The 20,237-nt window shown below is 47.8% G+C and overlaps 1 protein-coding gene across 13 annotated transcripts in view; it reads left to right on the forward strand.

Annotated features, from left to right (window-relative positions):
- The window catches only part of TRAK1 (trafficking kinesin protein 1), a 200,575-nt gene that overhangs the window by 121,730 nt on the left and 58,608 nt on the right, over positions 1-20,237 (forward strand). The window contains exon 1 of one of the 13 annotated variants that reach the window (XM_032264175.1): positions 2,662-3,575. The exons of 8 other annotated variants lie outside the window; for them this stretch is intronic. In XM_032264175.1, the coding sequence (XP_032120066.1) occupies positions 3,512-3,575 (64 nt within the window). In that variant the 5' untranslated portion in view covers positions 2,662-3,511. Of the gene's footprint in view, positions 1-2,661; positions 3,576-11,677; positions 14,208-20,237 lie in introns of those variants that run through there. 4 more of the 13 variants (XM_032264178.1, XM_032264179.1, XM_032264173.1 and 1 more) reach the window with 4 other exon arrangements.

The raw sequence follows: 20,237 nt of genomic DNA on the forward strand, positions 1-20,237 counted from the left end.
TTGATATGTGTTCGAGGAAGATCAAAAATGCTGCAACCGTGAATGAAATGTTCTCGGAAGAACTCTCTCATACTTTGGCTCCAGGAACTTAGGTGGTTAGTTCTTCTGAGTAAGAAAGATTCTGCTCTGTAAAAAATTCTCGTATCCCAAGTTCACTGCTTTATGCACCGACTACACTGTGTCCCTGGTCTGGAAACCATTTCATCTCAACAAAGAGGAGAGAATGCCTTCCATCGACTCTCACCCTTAAGACAAGTATCGAGATGCTGCCTCAGCAGCTGATGCCCTTGTTCTTGGTGAGAAGCAGTGTTGCAGATCACCCGCTCCTCTTGCCATTCCTCCAGAGTTATTAGTACTTGGTTTTTCTGACCTCAGCAGTGGGATCCTCTTCCATATCAGGTGAAGCTCTTGTACCATCCATAGTTTTGTAGATACCATTGTCTCAGAAGCATATGTTTTTAAAGCCTTTACTGGTTTACTACGAAGGATACTGCAAAGGATGCAGGTGAAGAGCCGTGTAGCTGCGGGAGCCTCCGTGTGTTCAGCCACTGGGAAGCTTGTCTGGCTTTCATACGATGCTTTGGGAGTTTGCATTTCCTGTTCCTCTGTTTTATTTTTTTTAGTTTTTGAAGTAGGGTCTCACTCTGCCATCCTGGCTGCAGTGCAGTGGCACGATCACGTCTCTCTGCAACTTTGAACTCCTGGCTCAAGTGATCCTCCAGCCTCAGCCTCCCAGGTAGCTGGGACTACAGGCATGTTACCACCATGCCTGGCTGGTTTAAAAAATTTTTTTGTAGAGGTGAAGTTTGGCTGTGTTGCCCAGGTTGGTCTCGAACTCCCGGCCTCAAACTCTCCTTGCTTCTTGGCCTCCCAAAGTGGTAGAAGCACAGGCATGAGCCCATGCAGCCAGCCCTCCGGTTCCTTTATTAAATCATTTTGCAAATTCTTATTCGACCTCCCCCACCCTGATTGGATGTAACTGGTAAACACTGCTGATGTTTCAGGAGGTGGTTGTTAACTATTTGCCTGTTTATAATGCCCATCATCTTTTTGTAAATACCTTAAGGAACTTTAAACAAACCCTCAGAAAAACTCGGACTCCGGCCTCTGTTGTGAACGTCTTGAGGTGAACCTGTCTTGAGGTGAACATCTGAAGGGGCTGTTTGGTGGTTTGCCGTGGGGCTCTTGAGAGGCCCCATCGTGGTCAGAGATAGGATGAGATGAAAGACTAGAGGGAGCAGACGGCAGGAGCAGTGATGAGAAAGGGACAAAGGTCATTGTCTGCTGACTTCAAATGCGCACACGTCCTGGAAGACCGAAATGTATCCTCAGGTTGGGATCAGGGAGAGGGAGTGAGGTAAGTGAGGCAGGCTGACACCCGCTTTGACCAGAAAGAATGTGCAGTTGGGCTGGGGGTGCCTTGGGGGGGGAAGAGATGAGGCCAGAGGGCCACAGGTCCTCCAGGGAATGAGTGGCAGCCAGAGGACACCGTGGCTGGGCATGGTGTCATTCCCTTGTCCCTGCATTTTCTGGACTTTTCACCCTGTTAACAATTTTAGCCAAAATTCATCGTCAACATCAGCAGTTCCTCTGCCCCATGCAGGACGTTTCCTTTGTCTGCTTTTGGTTTGGGCCCCTGCCTTTAACTTCCCTTCTCCCTCTGGGACTTGAGGCTCTGTTATCCGTAGTGCCAAAGGGTTGGGTCCCTACAATCCACAGGGGGACAGGATCTGCTCTCACTAAAGGCTGGGCCAAATGGGGTCGTCCAGCCACCTGGCATGTGGGAAGGTCTGATGTGCTTTCCTGCCCAGGCATGCCAGCAAGGCCTGATGAAGAGGGCCAGATATGGCCCTGACATGCGGAAAGGCTACCCCAGAGCAGAGAGAGATTTCTTTGGGGACCTCACAACACAGCGTGACAGACTCTTCAGCTTCCAGTGATTTAGGAAGATTGAGATGGATCGGTACAAATATAGATTCCATCTAAGATTCTATATGTAAGATGCGTGTGTCTATGTGATTTTCCTTTTAATTTTCCATTTTACACACAGAAGCAGACACACACACACATGCACACACACACAATTTGTATAAGTGCTACTGTTGACACCAACAGATTCTTACAGTACCTGGCTGAGAGGCCAGTGAAGAAAGGAAGTTGTTTTGGTTTCGGGCAGGGTTCTCACCAGGCAATTCTGCCTCCAGGGGACATTTGGCAATTCCCGGAGACATTTTGGTTGTCACGTCTTGGGGGTACAGAGAAGTGCTGCCTGCGTTTGGTGGGTGGGTGCCAGGGCTGCCGCTGAACGTCCTGCGATGCTCGGAACAGCCTTTCACAACGAGAATCATCTACCTCAAACGCCAGTAGCGCTGGGCTTAAGACCTGGCTCTAGGGAATGAAATTCAACCCATAGCTTAGTCTAGAATAGGTCTTCTTATCCATACCTTGTTTTATTATGAATCTTTCAAACATGTCAGACATTTAGAACTTATATTAACTGTATTTTTTAGGGAAATAAAGCACACAGGTGCATTTATAAGGAACGTCTTAAAGCCCCATTTCCTCACCCCTTCGCCGGAGGCAGCTACCTTCCTGCAGCTGGGCTGCTTCCTGCTGGTGTGCATTTCTGCACCTTGGTTACACATGTAAGTGTCCAGGAAAGCCCTTTGTGCTGGCACTCTCCTCTATTTGCATGTGACAGGCTGTTTTTCTAGAAGTTTGAGCAAAGGCATGAACACAGTAGTGCATCTAAACAAAAATGCTTCCATTTTCTAAGTGAGTTACAGTTCCTTTAAGTGGTGGTCAAAAATTATAAAAGACGTTTAATGTGTTAAATCAGGTTGAGGGAAGGGAACCAACGGTAATGTTTATAGATTTTAAAAGGTGGCAGATTTCACATCAGAATCTTCCTTCTATCATGACCCAGCGCAGGGTAAAGAAGCTTGTCCTTACATTTGTTGAAGGTGATGATGATGCTGACCCCCCGTCTCTCCTTGCCTGCACCCTCTGTCCTCCCTGCCTGGCGTCTCTCAGCCTCTGCTCCCAGCATCCTTGGAAGACATTTCCTCCATCTCTGCATCATTTTTCAGAGCCAGCCAGTTTCCATGGCAACCGTTAGATTGAAAGATGAGGCTTGAGTGGGACAGCCGGTGGTGGTGTGTGTCCCTGACGTCACCCTCTGGGCGTCTGGATAGGACGACCCTGGCTACGCCCACCCGGGGCTGCTGTCCAGTGCCGCTTTATTGGCAGTGCTGCAGGGTCTCCGGTAGCTCTGCAAATTGCCTTGCTTTCTGCTCCTCCTACTCCCTCCTTCCCTGATAGAATTTTTCTTTTCATTGCCTGCTTTCCTGTTTTGGCTCCAGACTCTCGTTAAGAATGCACAGCCTGATCCTGGTGTGTGTCGGGATGTTCTTCTGCCCAGTATTCTGGAAGGGCGGGGAGGCATGGCAGCCTTGTACTTGACGCTGATGGCTCTCTAAAGTCCATTCTTTCCTCTGCAAGACCACTGACTATGCAGAAATTTATCGAAGCGGATTATTATGAACTAGACTGGTATTATGAAGAATGCTCGGATGGTAATTATGGCCCCTGCAAAATAGAGCTGGGATGTGTAGGGGCACCGTCTCCTTCAGGGTGGGGGGTCCTGAAACCTTTAGGGGAGACAGGCGGCTGGTGAGGGTGGGCACCAGAACTACCACCACTGGCTCTGACGATTGCAAAGGCACGGTGGAGGAGGTGGCAGGTGGGCAGGGCTCTTTACCACGAGAGACTCCTGCAGTGTGTATGAGGGTTTGCTCAGAAGGGGAGATGGTTCTGGCGTGCCGGGCTTGCAACTGTTATATTTCTATTGGATTGAATTCTCTCCGGCGTGAGACGTGAGTGTGTTGTTGATGCACGTATGTGTGCAAGTGGAAATGTGTTCCCGGTGCGCCTGCCATTGGAGGGTTAGGAAACTGGGAGCTTGGAATCGTGTGCTCAGGAGGTGGCTTCCTGGACTGCCAGCAGCAGGCCTGGAAGACTCTGCCCTTTTCTGAGCCGAGAGCTGGGAACCAGCGGAGGCTGGAGAAGAGTCAGGAGCAGCCTCCCACTTAATGGGTGATTCAAATGAAGCTGCTTGCTGGATCCAGCAGAGATGGGGGCGGGAGGTGACGGGAGGGCAGGAGGAGAACGTGTCCTTCTGTCACTACCTCGGTTTGTGCAGGGAGGGTGTGGCACATTCCAGAGGAGGCTGGGTGGAGGCCGAGCTGTGTGGCTGGACAGGCCTCAGGCACACGGAAAACAGCACTGAGGTGGGTCCTCTGAGAAATCCCAGTGGGCGGGTCTCAGCTTGCTGGGTGCTGGGCATCAAAGTTGTGCATTACACGGTTAATCGTCTTCTTTAATTTCTTCTTGAAAATGATCCTATCACATCCCTTCATAAAAAAGGGCACAAGTAATATATACACTTTGAGGGTCTGCTCCCCAGTGATGATGTGCTCCCAACCCTGTAGGAGCCATTAATAGATAAGGTAAGTGCTTTTTAATTGAGTCGGGAGTTTCAGAATGCTCTAGTCCTGACTACATTTGATTAACCTGAATGATGTAACAGGCTGGGACCTGGCCTAGTTAGTCCAGGTCGAAAAACTACATAATTATCTCTTATCCACTGATTTTTGCCTCAACTGTGGGTTTAGGAGAGGGGCCAAGAGGTCTTCTCGGGGGCTGGTATTTAAATGGGTGGAAAAACTTGCCAGCTCAGCCCCACCGTCCCCCGGCATTGGATGCAGATGTCACGTTGGTTCCCTGAACATCTTTAAGTATCTCAAGGAACAAGGATTGGAGGCAGCTCCCAGGGTCATGAGGGGAAAGGATGAATGAATTATTTTTTCTTTGGAATATATCATTCTTAAAGCAAGTTCCCATTCTGTTACCTAACTCCAAAAGGAAATTCTAGAGATGCTTCTTTTTGGAAACCATCATTAGTTTCCTTGGTGATTTGTGACTACCCTCCATAACTTTTTTTTTTTTTTTCTTGAGACTGTGTTTTGCTCTGTCACTGAGGCTGGAGTGCAATGGAGTGATCTTGGCTCACCACAACCTCCGCCTCCCAGATTCAAGCGATTCTCCTGCCTCAGTCTCCCGAGTAGCTGGGATTACAGGCGTGCGCCACCACTCCTGGCTAATTTTGTATTTTTAGTAGAGATGGGGTTTCTCCATGTTGGTCAGGCTGGTCTCGAACTCCCAACCTCAGGTGATCCACCGGCCTTGGCCTCCCAAAGTATTGGGATTATAGGCATGAGCCACCATGCCTAGCCGATAACTTTTTAAGTGATTGAGTACATCGTCGCTGTACCATTGGATTAGGGAGCACTGGTCCTGGCAGGGTGCTGTCACAGGCCCATGGATGGGTCAGGTGTGGCCATGGCTCTGTGGATGTCATCCTGGAAGTGGGAGAAGGAGGTTTCTTAATATCATGACCCAATTACCACACCATCCGGTTCCCTTTACACCCTGAAATAAAGCCAGTCACTTGCCATGGTCAGTCTGGAGGGTGAGCAGAGGCCTGCTCTTATCGGAGTGTCTATCAGAAGGATTTTCTTACCCAGCAATTCCTCAGTTGAGTCTTCTGGCCCAGAGAGACCCCGATCTGTCTTCCTGTAAGAGCAAAGGAAAATGGAAGAGGAGATGGCTCATCTGTTCAAGGGTAAACATACTGATTCTCTTAATGTCTAAATGTATGTTGAGCAAAACACTTGTCTTTTACCCTCTCTCCCATTTTGGATGACGGGAAGAAGGTTTTTGAGACAGAATTTACTGGGACCGCTGGCATTTTCATGATCCCATTTAAAGAGGTAGCGAAGTAGGGAATAAAAGGAACAGAAGTCCAGAAATAAACATGTTTGGGAGAAGTACAGAAAGGGGGTTTCAAGTGTGCGCTAATTTTGTGGTTCCTTGCTTACACATGTCTGACTAGCTGGGCTCCTTCCTAGCTTCCGGCAGGTCAGTCTGGAAATGAAATTTACCCCCGTTTATATGTACCTGTCTTTTATTTGCTTCTGTCTTTTTTATTGCAACTTAGTAGACACACATCATTGCTTTGTCTCTCTGATGATTTGGCATTTGAATTGTCAATGAGGGAAGCTTTTAGGAATTGTTAATCCTAATAAAAGGTGAGTCAAATGTTTTGAAAAAGATGCAAAGTCATCATTTATGTCAAAGTTACTGACTCACACTTAAATTGCAGTGTTAGCACTGAAAAAGAAATGGATCTGGCTGGGAATATAGATTGCAGGCCAATTAGAACTCCTCTTTTGAAGTTGGAATTACGGGATAGCTACCATTCCCTCATATCTTTGAGGGTTAGGAGAAGTTTATTCAGTGTTGAATAACTGTATTTCCCCCGTGTGTTAATGTGTGTTGTGGTAGCCTTCTATTCAGCGCCCATCTCTGCCTGCCCTGCTTCCCCACCTCCAGAGCAACACCCCAGAGGATATAACAAGAGGTGTGGGACAGGGGCTTATAATAATAAGACATAGGAGGGGTTGAGGACCCAGTGTCTTCAAGTAACTTTTACAAGAGATTCGAAATAGCCAGCGATCAATACGAAATAGCAATAGCCTTGGCAGAATTTGCGCGTACGTGCTCAACGTTTGCAGTTGCCACCCTGGTGTCGGGCAGGGTCATAATCCTCCAGATTGGATGCGTCCCACCTCTGAGGCAGAGCCTTGAAAACGAGAAATCATTGAAAATCGTTTGCTTATTTAAAAAGCAGATTCTCAGATTCACACCAGACTAGGAGAAGTCCTGAGAAATCTAAATTTTTGGCGCATGCTTTGAGGGATTCTTTACATCACGTGTGTTTGGGAAAGTGCTGATGTCCATGGAAGCAGCCCCAGGGATGGGGAGGGGGAGGACAAGAATCGTTTCGGTCAGTTTTGGGATCTTACATTGTTTCTGGCCTGCATTGCTCACTTTTTAAAGTGTGCTTAGAAGGAGTATGACACCTTTTTAATTTTCAAAAGGGCTCGGGCTCAGCGTATGCCCTTATAGTGAAGAAACAGTCCTCTTTGTAGTCACTCTAGAAATAGGCAGAACGGCAGGAAGAGCTTTGGCCCTCTGTATTTGAGGCCTGTTTTGTGCTTTGTGTAGCCACGTGTATGGGAACGTCTTGGGGTTTCTGTGAGCCTGGATTCCCCATCTGGAAAACGGGAGTGACAACACTGGCAGAAGCCATCGTGCAGTGTAAATAAAGTGATAGCTCTTTACAAGCAATGAAGAGCCAGGTCAGTGTTTAATTTTATTTTCTCAGAAACAGTACTACTTATTAAGGTCTTTAACAAAAACAATCTCTTTGAAAAGGCTAATGGGGGCCTGGTGTGGCGGCTCACACCTGTAATCCCAGGATTTGGGGAGGCAGAGGTGGGAGGATCACTTGACGCCCGGAGTTTGAGAGAGCCCGGGTACCATGGTGAGACCCTGAGCTGCCTGTCGTGGTGCACCCTCTAGTCCCAGCTCCTCGGGAGCTGATGTGGGAAGATTATTTGCACTCAGCAGGGCAAGGTAAGCTATGATGATGCCACTGTGCTCCAGCCTGGGTGACAGGGTGAGATCCTATCTAAAAAAAGGGCAGTGAGAGGAATGCTGTTGTGAACAAGGTACGGCATTGTGACCACCTGTTTGTGGCATCACCTTCTTTTGTAATAAGACTTGCTCTCCATCCCCGCTCACCTCCCCTTTTATAACCTGGTAGATTTGAATGCTGGGGCAGGAGGTGGTCCAGTTCATGCCGATTTCACAAATGACAAAACTCAGGTGGATTGTCGCTGCGGTTATTCCGACAGCTTCTTACTCTGTCATGAAGACTGATACGTACTCGAGGCCTATGACCCAGTCTCACGGGCTCCGTTCTCCACTTGGTTTCATTTCATCTCTGAAATGTCACCCAAGATGGCTGTGGCTGGTTCGTGAGTGAAGTTTTATTTTTATTTTTTTGGTGCGTGAGTGAAGTTTTGTTAGAGATGATTTAACGATTAATTGAAAAGCTGCATTTTTGAGCCGAGTTTTTGAATTTCCCTGCGTGTCGATGCAAACAGACCCCATTTCTCCGTCTTGTGTTTCGTCGTGTGAATGCGCCCGAGGACAGAGGTCAACTTATCTTTTTCCAGACACAGCATCTCCTCTGTGGTTACTGCAGGGATTAAGAAAAGAAAAAGAATGAAATGTAAACGGTTTTATGATGTAACTGTTTTAGAATTAAGTTTTTGTGAATGTCACTGGGTCTAGTGAGATAGACATAAGGTCCTCTCTGATGGAGGAGCTGAGGACCAGAGACTTGGAAGAAAGCAGGAGCAAGCCCAGAACCCAAGTTTTTGGAGCGTTGTGATGCTCTTGTTTGTTTAATTTTATTTATTTATTTATTCTTTCTTTATTTTGAGATGGAGTCTCGCTCTGTCACCCAGGCTGGAGTGCAGTGGTGTGATCTCGGCTCACTGCAACCTCCGCCTCCCAGGTTCAAGCGATTCTCCTGCCTCAGCCTCTTGAGTAGCTGGGATTACAGGTACCTGCTATCACGCCCAACTAATTTTTGTATTTTAAGTAAAGATGGGGTTTCACCGTATTGACCAGGCTGGTCTCAACCTCCCGACCTCAGGTGATGCACCCGCCTTGGCCTCCCTAAGTGCTGGGATTGCAGGCATGAGCCACTGCACCCAGCCTTATTTGTTTATTTATAATTATATTTTATATATTTATTTATTTTGAGGCAAGGTCTTGTTTTTGTCACCCAAGCAGGAGTGCAGTGGCGCAGTCACGACTCATTGCAGCCTTGACCTCCTGGGCTCAAGAGATCCTTCTGCCTCATTTTAAAATTTATTCTTGTAGAGACAGGGTCTCACTGTGTTGCCCAGGCTGGTCCCGAACTCCTAGGCTCAAGTGATCCTCCTGTCTTAACCTCCCAAAGTGCTGGGATTACAGGTATAAGCCTCTGTGCCCAGCCTTATTTATTTATTTACATTGTATGAGCAAGGTCTTTGGGGACATGAGCCTCACTAGGCTCAACCCTGCTCTGTGGGAGCAGAGAAGTGAAATGTGAGTGTGGAGCATTGGGCATCAGTGGGGCGGGTGAGGTGGAGAGAAGGATGCCCTCACCTGAAATGAGAGGGGAGCCGTGCTGAACCGACCGTGAAAGGCTGGAGGATTTAGGCCTGGGGGGTGGGGATGTGGAGGTGTAGCAGAGGAAAATCTTTATCCCTCTTCCCTGCTTGATTCAGCAGCTGGGTGCCCTGAGCAACAAACTGATAAAAGACCTCAACAAGAGAAAAATCAGTGTGATGATGTAAGTAGGCCCTGGCAGTCACAAAGAAATGAGAGTCAAAGAGGCAGTAAGAATTTGGAAGCCTCTACATCGCCCCAAAGGGCAGCAAGGTGTGGAGAAAAGGTGAGACAAAGGACAAGGGGTCGGGGTTCCCGTGGGGGAGTAGGTTGTGGGGAGGCAACCGGGAAACGTGGACACGCAGGGCTGCTTCAATAAGGTCTGTGCAGGTTCAAGTGGGCGCCTTCTCCATTGATGAGAGATTGCATGGAAGACGGAGACGCCCTTCCGGATGTCAATTTCCTTTACGAAAGGGAAATTTATGCTCTGTTTTTAGAGTTTTTCCGGCATCTGCTGTCCCTCAATTGGTTCTGCTCAAAAGGGGTGGCAGTCTGGTCCGCTTCCCAGGTGCGCTGAGGCAGTAGCGTTACGTAGGCAGAAGTCAGCGGCTTGTTTTGCTGTTTGTGGTGTGGTGGGAAGCCAGGATGGGAGCAGAGGCTGCGGGGAGATGCAGGCTTGGAAGCTGAGAAGGTGTAGAGCTCCCGTCTTGAAAATAAGGGGCACGCTTTAGATCAGTGCTCTCCAGTGAAACTTTTCGTCATGCTGTCAATGTTCCGTTCTCTGCTGTCGGATATGGTAGCCACTGGTCACATGCAGCTGCGGAGCACGTGGGATGTGGCTAGTGTGACTGGATTTGCAGCTTTATTTAATTTTCATTCACATAATTGTAAGCATAAATAGCCCCAGTGGCTTGTGGCCGCTCTTTGGGCAACACAAGGTAGAGCTTTGGGAAGATGACTTCTGGGGAGTGTGTCAAGCAGCTGTGAGTGGGAGGCCGAGAGCCACGCGCCGCTGCCCTGCGAGAGGTGGCCGACCTTCCCTCCGCGGGCCTTCCTGTGCGGTGTTCTGGAGATGGATCAGGAACTCGCTCTGCTTCCCTGCTGTGGGTCCCCGTGTCTAGTCTACGCCTTTGGAGCAGCATGCACATCTGTTACTAAACCGTCTTTCACATCTCCGGCTGCAGGCTCCACGTCCAGCCTTGCCCCGCTCTCTTCATCCCTCCGTTGGCATGGGGGTTCCCAGGCTTTCTTGCCGGTCTTTGGGGGTTGTGTTTTGCTGAGACTATGGGAGACACTACACTCTCAGGGAAGATGCTCTTTGTACCATGTCTGCCTTTAACGGTGAAGTGAAGGCAGAGGTGCATGAGTTCAGAGAACCGTCTCACACCCCCACGTCAGGAAGAGAGGAAAGATGAGGGATATCCTGAACACTGTCTACACCCAGAGAAATGGGGTGGCATGAAGAGTCCGGGTGGTCCTGTGTTCAAAATCTCCATCTTGCACAGCAGCCAGCCTGAAGGGGCTTCCCTTGGCCTAATATGGGCAATTTGAACATCAAAACAAATAATAATAGTAAAGGATTATAACTTACGGAATGAAGGAAGAATCCGCGAGTCTATGCTGACATAAATAAATGAGGGACTACATAAACGGGAGGAGGAAAAACTTATTGGTAACAATAGAAAGCAAACTAGTAAATGTTAAAATGATGGAATTAGAAATTCACCACTTTCCGTCCATCCACATAACTGATTAAGACAAGACTTGTTAAAACTAGTGGTCTCAAAGTATATATCGCGATGAGTCACTTTTGAATAACAAAGGAAAAAACGATAGCTTTATAGTGAGGAAACCACATAATCAAATTTAACATTGGGACTTTAAAAATTGGAGCTTTAAAAATTACTGATGGGGGCCGGACATGGTGGTTTGTGCCTGTAATCCCAACACTTTGGGAGGCCAAGGTGGGTGGATCACTTAAGGTCAGGAGTTTGAGACCAGCTTGACCAACATGGTGAAACCCCATCTTTACTAAAAATACAAAATTAGCCAGGCGTGGTGGCGGGCACCTGTAATCCTAGTTACTTGGCAGGCTGAGGCAGGAGAATAGCTTGAACCCAGGAGGCGGAGGTTGCAGTGAGCCAAGATCACACCACTGCACTCCAGCCTGGGAGACAGTGTGAGATTCTGTCTCCAAAAAACCCAAAAATCAAAAAAAAAAAAAAATTACTGATGGGACCAGGCATGGTGGCTCATGCCTGTAATCCCAGCATGTTGGGAGGCTGAAGCAAGTGGATCACTTGAGCCCAGGAGTTTGGGACCAGCCTGGACAACACAGGAAAACCCTGTCTCTACACACACACACACAAATTAGCGAGGTGTGGTGGCATGTGCCTGTGGTGCCAACTACTTAGAGGCTGAGGCGGGAAGATCGCTTGAGCATAAAGGTCGAGGCTGCAGTGAGCCATCGTCACACCACTGCACTCCAGCCTGGACAACAGAATGAGACCCCGTCTCGAAAAATAAAAATAAAGCTAACATTGGCAGTAGTGAGATTGCTCCACGGCAGACACCTCCTGAGAAGATGCACTGAAGAGAAAGTAACCTCTTCGTTTTCTGTTCATAAACAGAATCTAATCATGAGAAAACACCAGGAATACCCAAAGTGAGGGACCTTCTACAAAATAATTGGCCTGTATTGTTCAAAAGATCAATGTCGTGAAATACAAAGACCCAGAGATTGTTCCAGATTAAAGAAGACTTAAGAGACCTGCCCATTGAATGAAACATGTGATCTTGGATTTCTTTTGCCATAAAGGATGTTATTGGGACAGCTGAAGGGAATCTCAGGAAGGTCTGTGGATTAAAAATAGTATGCTTCAGTGTCGAGAGAAAGTAAATGTAGGAAGTGTGACCATTTGGGGAATCTTTTAGTGCTGTGCAGGAGTTTTCTGTGCTATTCTTGTAACTTTTCTGTAAATCTGAACTATGTCCCCCCCCAAACAAAATATTCATTGTTCATTTCTGATAGAGGCATGCCAGTGTTCACTGTAGTGTTCTTTGAACTATTCTGTATATTTTAAATATTTTTGTAATTAAAAGTTGGGGGGAAAGTAATAAAGTCATGTTCTAAATATTATGTAATATATAGAGACTTGGACATCATTTAGAATATGTAAGTCTCTGTGTATTTCATAATAGGGATAGTCGATGCAAATTAAAAGATGAGTAGAAATGACTTAATGAGTAAAGTCACTCAGTAGCATTTTTGAATCCGTGAAATTCGCTTTTGTTTCCCTTTGTATACACTGTTGCCAGCACAGTATCCCATGCATCTTATCATCAGCCTGATACTTGCTGAATGAATCATGCACGAGATGGAGGTTCTTCCTCTCTCCCTCCTTCCCGGGGGTTCAGAATAACCATTTGTGTTATTCACAGCACTTTATAGACATGCCCACTGTCATCTGAATTGAATTAGCCTAATCTGATAAAACCTATTGAGATTAAAGAAACTTTTTTTGAGTGTGTTTATGTTTAAAGCTTATGCAGTATTTCAAATGGAATTTTGAACTCCCTGCCTGAATTTTTTTTTGGGGGGGTGGGTGGGAAGAACACATCTTTAACATGGTAAAATGCAGCTCTCATTTTCAGGTTCTAAAAAATTAACTAGAGGATGCATATGTCCTCTGGTTTTCTGTTTAGAGTCACTTGTATATGATCTCATATTAGTCTTTATGGAAGTAGTGATTCAATTTAGCAGACATTTTTAGCCAGCTAAGCAGAATTCTCAGCCCTGAGGATTCAAAGATGAATGAGATATAGTTCACGAACTTGTGCAGGAAGTTATTGTATGAAGACCTTGCCTCTGCTAAAATCTTCTCTCATGGCTAGCTTGTCAGAGAGGTTAGAATAGGTGTCCTGGTGTCGCTGTTAGGAGCAGGAGACTGGCACAATGTGGGTGAGGTGGTGCCGAAGCACAGAGATGGCAGAATGAGCTGTGATTCTCTGACGTGCCAGCGCCCGGGGCTGCCTTTCACTGGGTTTGACGGAAGACCCTGCCATTCTCACTGTTACAGGCAAAATCAGACAGTACAGAGGAATTGATATCAAGGTATGCAATTGAACTGTGGCTTCTTCTGCAGGCAACATTGCAAGCTATTAGGCTTTAGATTTTTTTTTTTATCTTGGTCTAGTAATGAGAGAGATCTTTATAAATTTGGCTGTGGAAACACAGATTTAGGGTAAGAGCAGGATTTTATGAAATGCAGATCGATAAAGAGAAAATGCAGGTTATTATCAAAGGGGACTGGGATGAATTAAGCTCACGAGGCAGTGGTCACTGCAGTTTTTTCCCTTTCGCTGGAATGACCCCTTCCTTCCCCTGCTTCCTTCCCACTGTCAGTCTGGCTGTTGTCACAGTCAGGTTTGTCTCCTTAGCTGATGCACGCCCACAGGAAGTCTTTCATCTGAGCGCACTGGGCAGTGCTTCAGAAGGACACCTCCTCCGCCAGCGCCCCACCTTCAGACAGGTGTACCTGCCCAAGGCTTAGCTGGTGTTGCCCCGTGGGGTTGCTGTGAGACTTTCGGAAGCTACCATTCCTCACTGCTCCTGGGGGAGAAGAGGCGGAGAGCTAGCCGAGGTCCTGCACCTGCCTGCAGGGCTTCCCACGAATCCCCTGCGCCTGGCCGGGCATTCCCACTCCGCCCAGTGCTTCTCCCCGCCCGCCCCTCCTCCGGGCTCCTGGGAGCCACTCCCTTCCGGGTCCTTCCCTGCTGATGCTGGGCCAGGAGCTTTGTGTACACCCCTGCACTTCAGCTCAGACAGGGCATGTCTGCGGCCCCGGCCCGGCACAGCGTGTCCCCTGGGGGCCTGGGCCGGCATGGCACCTCTGGGTAGGGGGTTGGGGGCACCCCCAAGGATGATCCCTTAGGGTGATGTTGTGGCTGTGGGGTGACTTCAGCAATGTCCCTGAGAGACAAGGGCAGGGAAGAAGAATGTTTTGAATACGACTGCCAGGAAGAACAGAGGAAGCCCACCCACAGACAGCATGACTCCCAGGACCTCTTGGAAGAGGGTAAATTCCGTACTTGGCTCAGATCTGATCCTTTCCTCCTGAGTGTCTAAATAGGCTTGAGTGTTCTGCTGATTTCATAGCACTCTTATTTTTTTTTAATTGAGGTACAACTTAGAGATCTCACGCAAATGGTTTAAAGCCATCCTTGTAAGACCCGCTCCCCGCAACCCAGAGACAGCATTTCCAGCTCCCCAGGAAGTCCCTCGGTCCCTTTCAGTTTACATCTACCTTCCCGGAAACAATTATTGTGACTTCTGTCACGGTAGATTTGTTTTGAGTTCCCGATCTTTGTAATGGAATCAAACAGGGTGTATTCCTTTGTGTCTGGCCTCTGTTGCTTAACTAAGTCTTTGGAATTCATCCTTGTTGTTGCAAATATCACTAATTGTTCTTTATTTCTCTTTGTGGCATTCCAGCGTTCCGTTTTAAGAGATTCAGGTGTGAACTTGTGACTAGGTTTTGATAAGTAAATGGACAAGAGACCGAGTCTTATTGAATGAAGCATGTTTTTGTTCTGGCAGTGTTTATTTTTTTTAAAAAAAATTATTAATCACTGACCTGAAATAAGGATTTTTTAAAACTTAGAAATATTTCAAAACGAACAGCCCAAGGCTGATACTAAAATCTGGGAGCCCACTGACAGCTCTCTTCAAGAGGCGCTCCTTTGCAGGGAAAAGGGAGGGTTTGTGAGCTTTCTAGCTGGGCTTCCAGAACTTTCACCTGCAGCCTAGAGAAAGAGGCTTTGGGGGCTGATTAGGGTGTTTAAACAGTGATGTGGATGTTCTTTAGGGCCTTTGAGTAAAAACAATCAGAATATGATGTTCCAAACTGCTGCTTTAGGAGGCTCTATTTTCCTGCCTCAGGATAACTTCTCTTTTTCTTTTTCCTTCCTTTTTCCTTTCTCTCCTCCTTCCTTTTCCTTTCCTTTCTTTTTTCTGACTGTGTCTCCCTCTGCTGCGCAGGCTTCAGTACAGCGGTGCAGTCCTGGCTCACTGCAGCCTCAGCTCCCGGCTCCCCCTCAGCCCCCCGAGGAGTGAGTAGCTGGACCCACGGCACACGCCAACATGTCCAGCTACTTTTTGAGATTTTTTTGTAGAGACAGGGATCTCGTTATATTGCCCAGGCTGGAACTTCTGTTTTCAACATTATTTATAATCGGCCATGTACCAAAAGTGTTTTTCTTCTGAAGTCACTGTTCTAAAAATATTGTTAACACTTCCCCTCCAGGACAGCTGCAAATATTTTATTGCAGGAAGGGAGGAAACTGGGAGAAGCCAGGAGAGAGTGAGGGACCCCATCCATGCTGAGGCCTGCATTCCGGCGGGTGCCCTTCTGGCCTTGTCTGGAAGGAGATGGGGGAGGGGAGAGGAGTGACAGGGTTGAGGATTTGTTAGGTCCCTGGATGGGATCAGGAGAAAGGCGTCCATCTGCCCTTGTAGAACTAGAGCTCCCCCAGATTTAGCGGGATTAGCTTCCTGCCCCTTAAATCTCTGCTGCTTCTGCCAGTGCCCTCATCACCTGGGAGCTTGCTAGAAATGCAGAAGCTCAGGCCCCAGCCCAGACCCACTGAGTCAGAATCTGCCTCGTAACAAGATGTCCAGATGATGGGCATGTATGTTAAAGTATGAGATGAGCTGCTGCCTTAAAACCTAGTCAGAGCTTTGGCCGGGCACGGTGGCGCCTGCAATCCCAGCGCTTTGGGAGGCCCCGGCGGGCCAATCACTTGAGGTCGGGAGTTTGAGACCAGCCTGACAAATATGGAGAAAGCCCGTCTCTACTAAACATACAAAATTAAGCGGATGTGGTGGCGAGTGTCTATTGAGTCACCTCGGCTAGGTGACAAAAACAAGACCTTGCCTCAAAATAAATAAATGAATAAAGTATAAATATAAACAAATAAGGCTGGGTACAGTGGCTCATGCCAGTAATCCCGTCACTTAGGGAGGCCAAGGCAGATGGATCACCTGAGGTCAGGAGGTTGAGACCAGCCTGGCCAATATGGTGAAACCCCATCTTTACTTAAAATACAAAAATTAATCAGGCATGATGGCAGGCGCCTGTAATCCAAGTTACTCGGGAGGCTGAGGCAGGAGAATCGCTTGAACGTGGGAGGCGGAGGCTGCAGTGAGCCGAGATCTCGCCACTGCACTCCAGCCTGGGCAACAAGAGTGAAACTCCATCTCAAAAAAAAAAAAAAATTTTGGTAAGAGTTAAAAAAAAAAAAAAAAACAGTCATTTATCTGTGTGATTCTAAATTAAAGGCTATAAAATATTCTGGAGAAGTATCATATATCTTAAGAGGAAAAAACTTTGTGTTGTGCACATTGCATATATATAATGTATATAAGTATGTGATACATATATATGTAAATACATATTATAAATATGTATCATATATAAATACATGAAGAGAGAGTGTGTCTCTCTCTCTCTTTCTTCATGTATTTTGCCAACGAAGTGAAGTCACAGCCACTAGAACTGAGAGGAATCACAGTTGATTCCAAGCCAGGCTCAGCACTGACGGGGGATGTGTCCTCAAGTCGATGACTTGGGGCACAGCAGAGGGGCGTGCTCTAACAGGGGACATGTGTGACACGGACGGGGGGGCGGGGGCGAAGCAACAGCTCCTCTCCTGGAATTCTGCTTGCTTGCATACGATAAGGCAAGCATGCAGTTGAGCAGCAGGGAGAGGGTGTAGGTGTCTCAGGGTCTCTGGAGGTGGCTGATTCCGTCAGTCCTGTCTTTTGTTCCACATCTGATAAGCAGGTTTCTGACCAGCTCCTGTCAGCAAAATATTTGACAAACTCTAGTTATACAGGCATGAGGTCAGCTTTAGTGAATAGGCTTAGGTCTTATTACCCCCGTGCTCATCCGCAGCCATCACGGCCACTGGTAAAGCTTTTGTTAGAAATCTTCTTTTCCTGAAAACTTCTATAGATACATGTATGAAACTTTTTTAAAAAACTGAGAGCCAGGTGGTGGCGTTAGAGAATGTCACTGTGCACTTCCTAAGTCCTTGGCACCATTTTCAGTACTTTATGTGGATTCATGCATTGAACTTTTAAAACATTCATTTGAGGTCAAGTACTGTTATTATTTCCGTTTTATAGGTTTATGGGAGGAAATGTCAACAACTTGTCCAAAGTCACAGGGTAAGTTAAGTGGTCCTTGCCTGTTTAGAATGGCTGCAGAACTCTCTGCTCTTATGCTCTTAGCTATGATGCCAGCAGTTCTCAGAGTGGGGTCCCTGAGCAGCGGCGTTGGCATCACCTGGAACTCGTTAGAAATGCACCTTCTTGGATCTCACTCCAGACCTAATGAAGCAGAAACAGGCGTGTCCCAGCGAGCTGAGTTTTAACACGCCCTCTGGGTGACTCCAACGCACATTGTCCTTGGCTGATCCACACCTCATAGATGATGGTGTGTCTGCCTCATAATCGGATTCCGGGGAAGAGATTTTGCCTCGTATTTGTCACCTTACGATAATTACTGTGTATTCTCTCCTGCTCTTGTGTGCTTCTGCCCAGTGTTCCCTCATACTCCAGGAAATCATTTTTAGCAGTCCTGTAGGAGAGGTGTTAACAGTATTTTTAGGACAGTAACCTCAAAAGAAAAACACCATTGCCAACATGCTTAGTTTACTTTGTAAAATGAAACAGACTCACTTTTAAGGTTTGCTCCTGACATGAAAGACGCCAGGCTGTGGTGCAGATCAGAAAGACAGAAACTGAGAACGTTTGGCGTCACGGCCAGTTTTGCCGGAAACATGTCGCGTGTCTCAGAGCAAGCTGGGCAGGACCCCATTTTTCTCTCTCACGGTCGCACAGAAAGCCAGTCCCACCTGTGAAGTAGAAATGCTCTGTGAGTAGTGAAAATATGTGTGGATTTGGATCTGACTGTGTTACCTGGATTTTGAGGTGTTTCTACATTGTCAACTTGTCTAAAAGGTGCTTTTGGTTGAAATCTGTAAGACACAATTAGTATTTGAGTTGCTCTGATAGTTGTGGATACAGGATACATTTGCCATTCTCCCCAGGTCACCTTGTAGGATACTAGGCACTTTCTTATGTTACTCATTTAATCTTTAAAACAGGCTTTCAGGTAAACACTCATTCTACAAGCACTGAGGCTCAGGTAGTTTGCACTCGTGTAGAGCCCCCCAGCTGTAAGCACGGAGCAGGGCCTTTGCCTTGCCTTGTGGGACTCCGTTTTGCCACAACCAGGCACTAAGCTGGCAGAGTTCTAGGCCTTTCCCTTGAATTATCTCACTGATCCTCTTATCCTAGGAGGTGGGTGCTCCTGGAAGGCCAGGCAGCAGGAGATGACTTGGCTCTCACTGTCTTTCCAGGGAGAGGAAATATCCAGGCCCTGTGTCGTCTGGCAACTGAAAACTTCCACAATGAGAAAGCACAATTGACGTCAGGTGCTTAGTGGCATATTTAGAGTCAGGCTCTGTCTGCTTTTTCTATCCCTCTCCTCACTGTGAGATCCAGAGGGCTGAACTGTGTGAATGAAATAGTGGGTCCCGCCCCGTCTCAGTGCCTGGGCATCTGTATGAGGAAAACAGTGGAAAAAGGGAAGTTTCACGGTCACTTTCTTGTGGCCTGTTACCTGGCACATTCCCAGTGTTGTTGTTGTTTTTGTTTTTTTAAATGAAATGCATCAAGAAGCCTGACATCCTAATTTCTTCTCATTGGGGCACTTCCAAAGCGATTACCCATTTGCAAGGTGAATCGCTAAATTTCTAGCAAATGTTACTCAGGATTGCTCAGGAGAAGGTGTGACTTGGAAAGAGATGTGCAATGGTCTGGAGTTGGCTGGGTGTTCTCATTACCAAGCTCAGGTTCCCTGAGAACACGGGCTGCAGGAGGGAGAATGCATCCTGGTCTCCCTAGGGCTGGCTGCTAAGAGTGTGAGTCGGCAGACAGTCTTCTGCACAAAGGGCAGCTTTCAGGTGTTGAACACTAAGCAGACATGATCATCTGGAAAAACATGGGTGGAAAAAATGCCAGTCAGTCATGGGAACCCAGAGCCTCCTGCGTCTCTGTCCAATGGCCGCACCTGCTGGCCGCTCAGATTCTCCAGCTGGCTGGTTCCCAGGTGAGGCTGGGGCGGCAGCACGGGGAGGGCATGTGTCTCCAGCTGGGAGAGCACTCCTGCCTTCAGAGAGAGGACTGGGCCGTGGGGCGACTGGGTCCCGATGTGCTGTGTTCCCGAGGTGCTTGGGATACCTCAGGCTTTTCTGGGCTGTGGAGTTGGGAATGTCCCAGAGAAGGGGCCGGAGTCCTGGGCCTTTGTTAACACTGTCACCGGCAGCGTCCAGGGTGCTGTGCACGGCTCTCCTGTTGGGTCAGAGTTGGAGGAGGAGCTGACCTGGCGTGTCAGTACCCCCTGCAGCACCCTTACAGAGGTCTCTTGGTCATGGTTTCCGTCGTCCTGGTCTCTGCTCGGGGCTTGGTTCTCAATATCCATGCCTACCCCACACAGGCCTCCCGTGGGGTCAGGAACTCTGGTGGTTCTCCTAATAGAGGGTACCAGCATCGCCCCAAGCCTGGCCATGGACAAAGAGCCTGCTCACGATGTCTGTATTTTGGGGTCCTTTGCCGCTCTGCCCACTTCTGGGGGCTGTCCCGTGGCCCTTTGCCACCCCCAGCTTTCTTCTGTCCTCTGAGCTGCCTAGCAGTGTTGCCCACCTGGCACTTTCTGCGGGCTCCTCTGTTATGCCAGTTTGTGCATGCGCCTTTCCTTCTCAGCTAGGTCAGGAATTCCTTGAGGGTAGGATTCATTCATTTACTCAACAGACATTGAGAGCTCCAACGTGGGGGTCAGACAGAGCAGGCCCTTCCATAACAGCTCTGTACAGCGTGGGGGTCAGACAGAGCAGGCCCTTCCATAACAGCTCTGTACAGTGTGGGGGTCAGACAGAGCAGGCCCTTCCATAACAGCTCTGTACAATGTGGGGGTCAGACAGAGCAGGCCCTTCCATAACAGCTCTGTAACCTTGGGCAGTTCCTTTATTCTAAAATGGGG

This window comes from Sapajus apella, unplaced genomic scaffold (genome assembly GCF_009761245.1).
Source record: "Sapajus apella isolate SASKATOON/1434 unplaced genomic scaffold, GSC_monkey_1.0 scaffold143, whole genome shotgun sequence".
Classification (NCBI taxonomy): domain Eukaryota; kingdom Metazoa; phylum Chordata; class Mammalia; order Primates; family Cebidae; genus Sapajus; species Sapajus apella.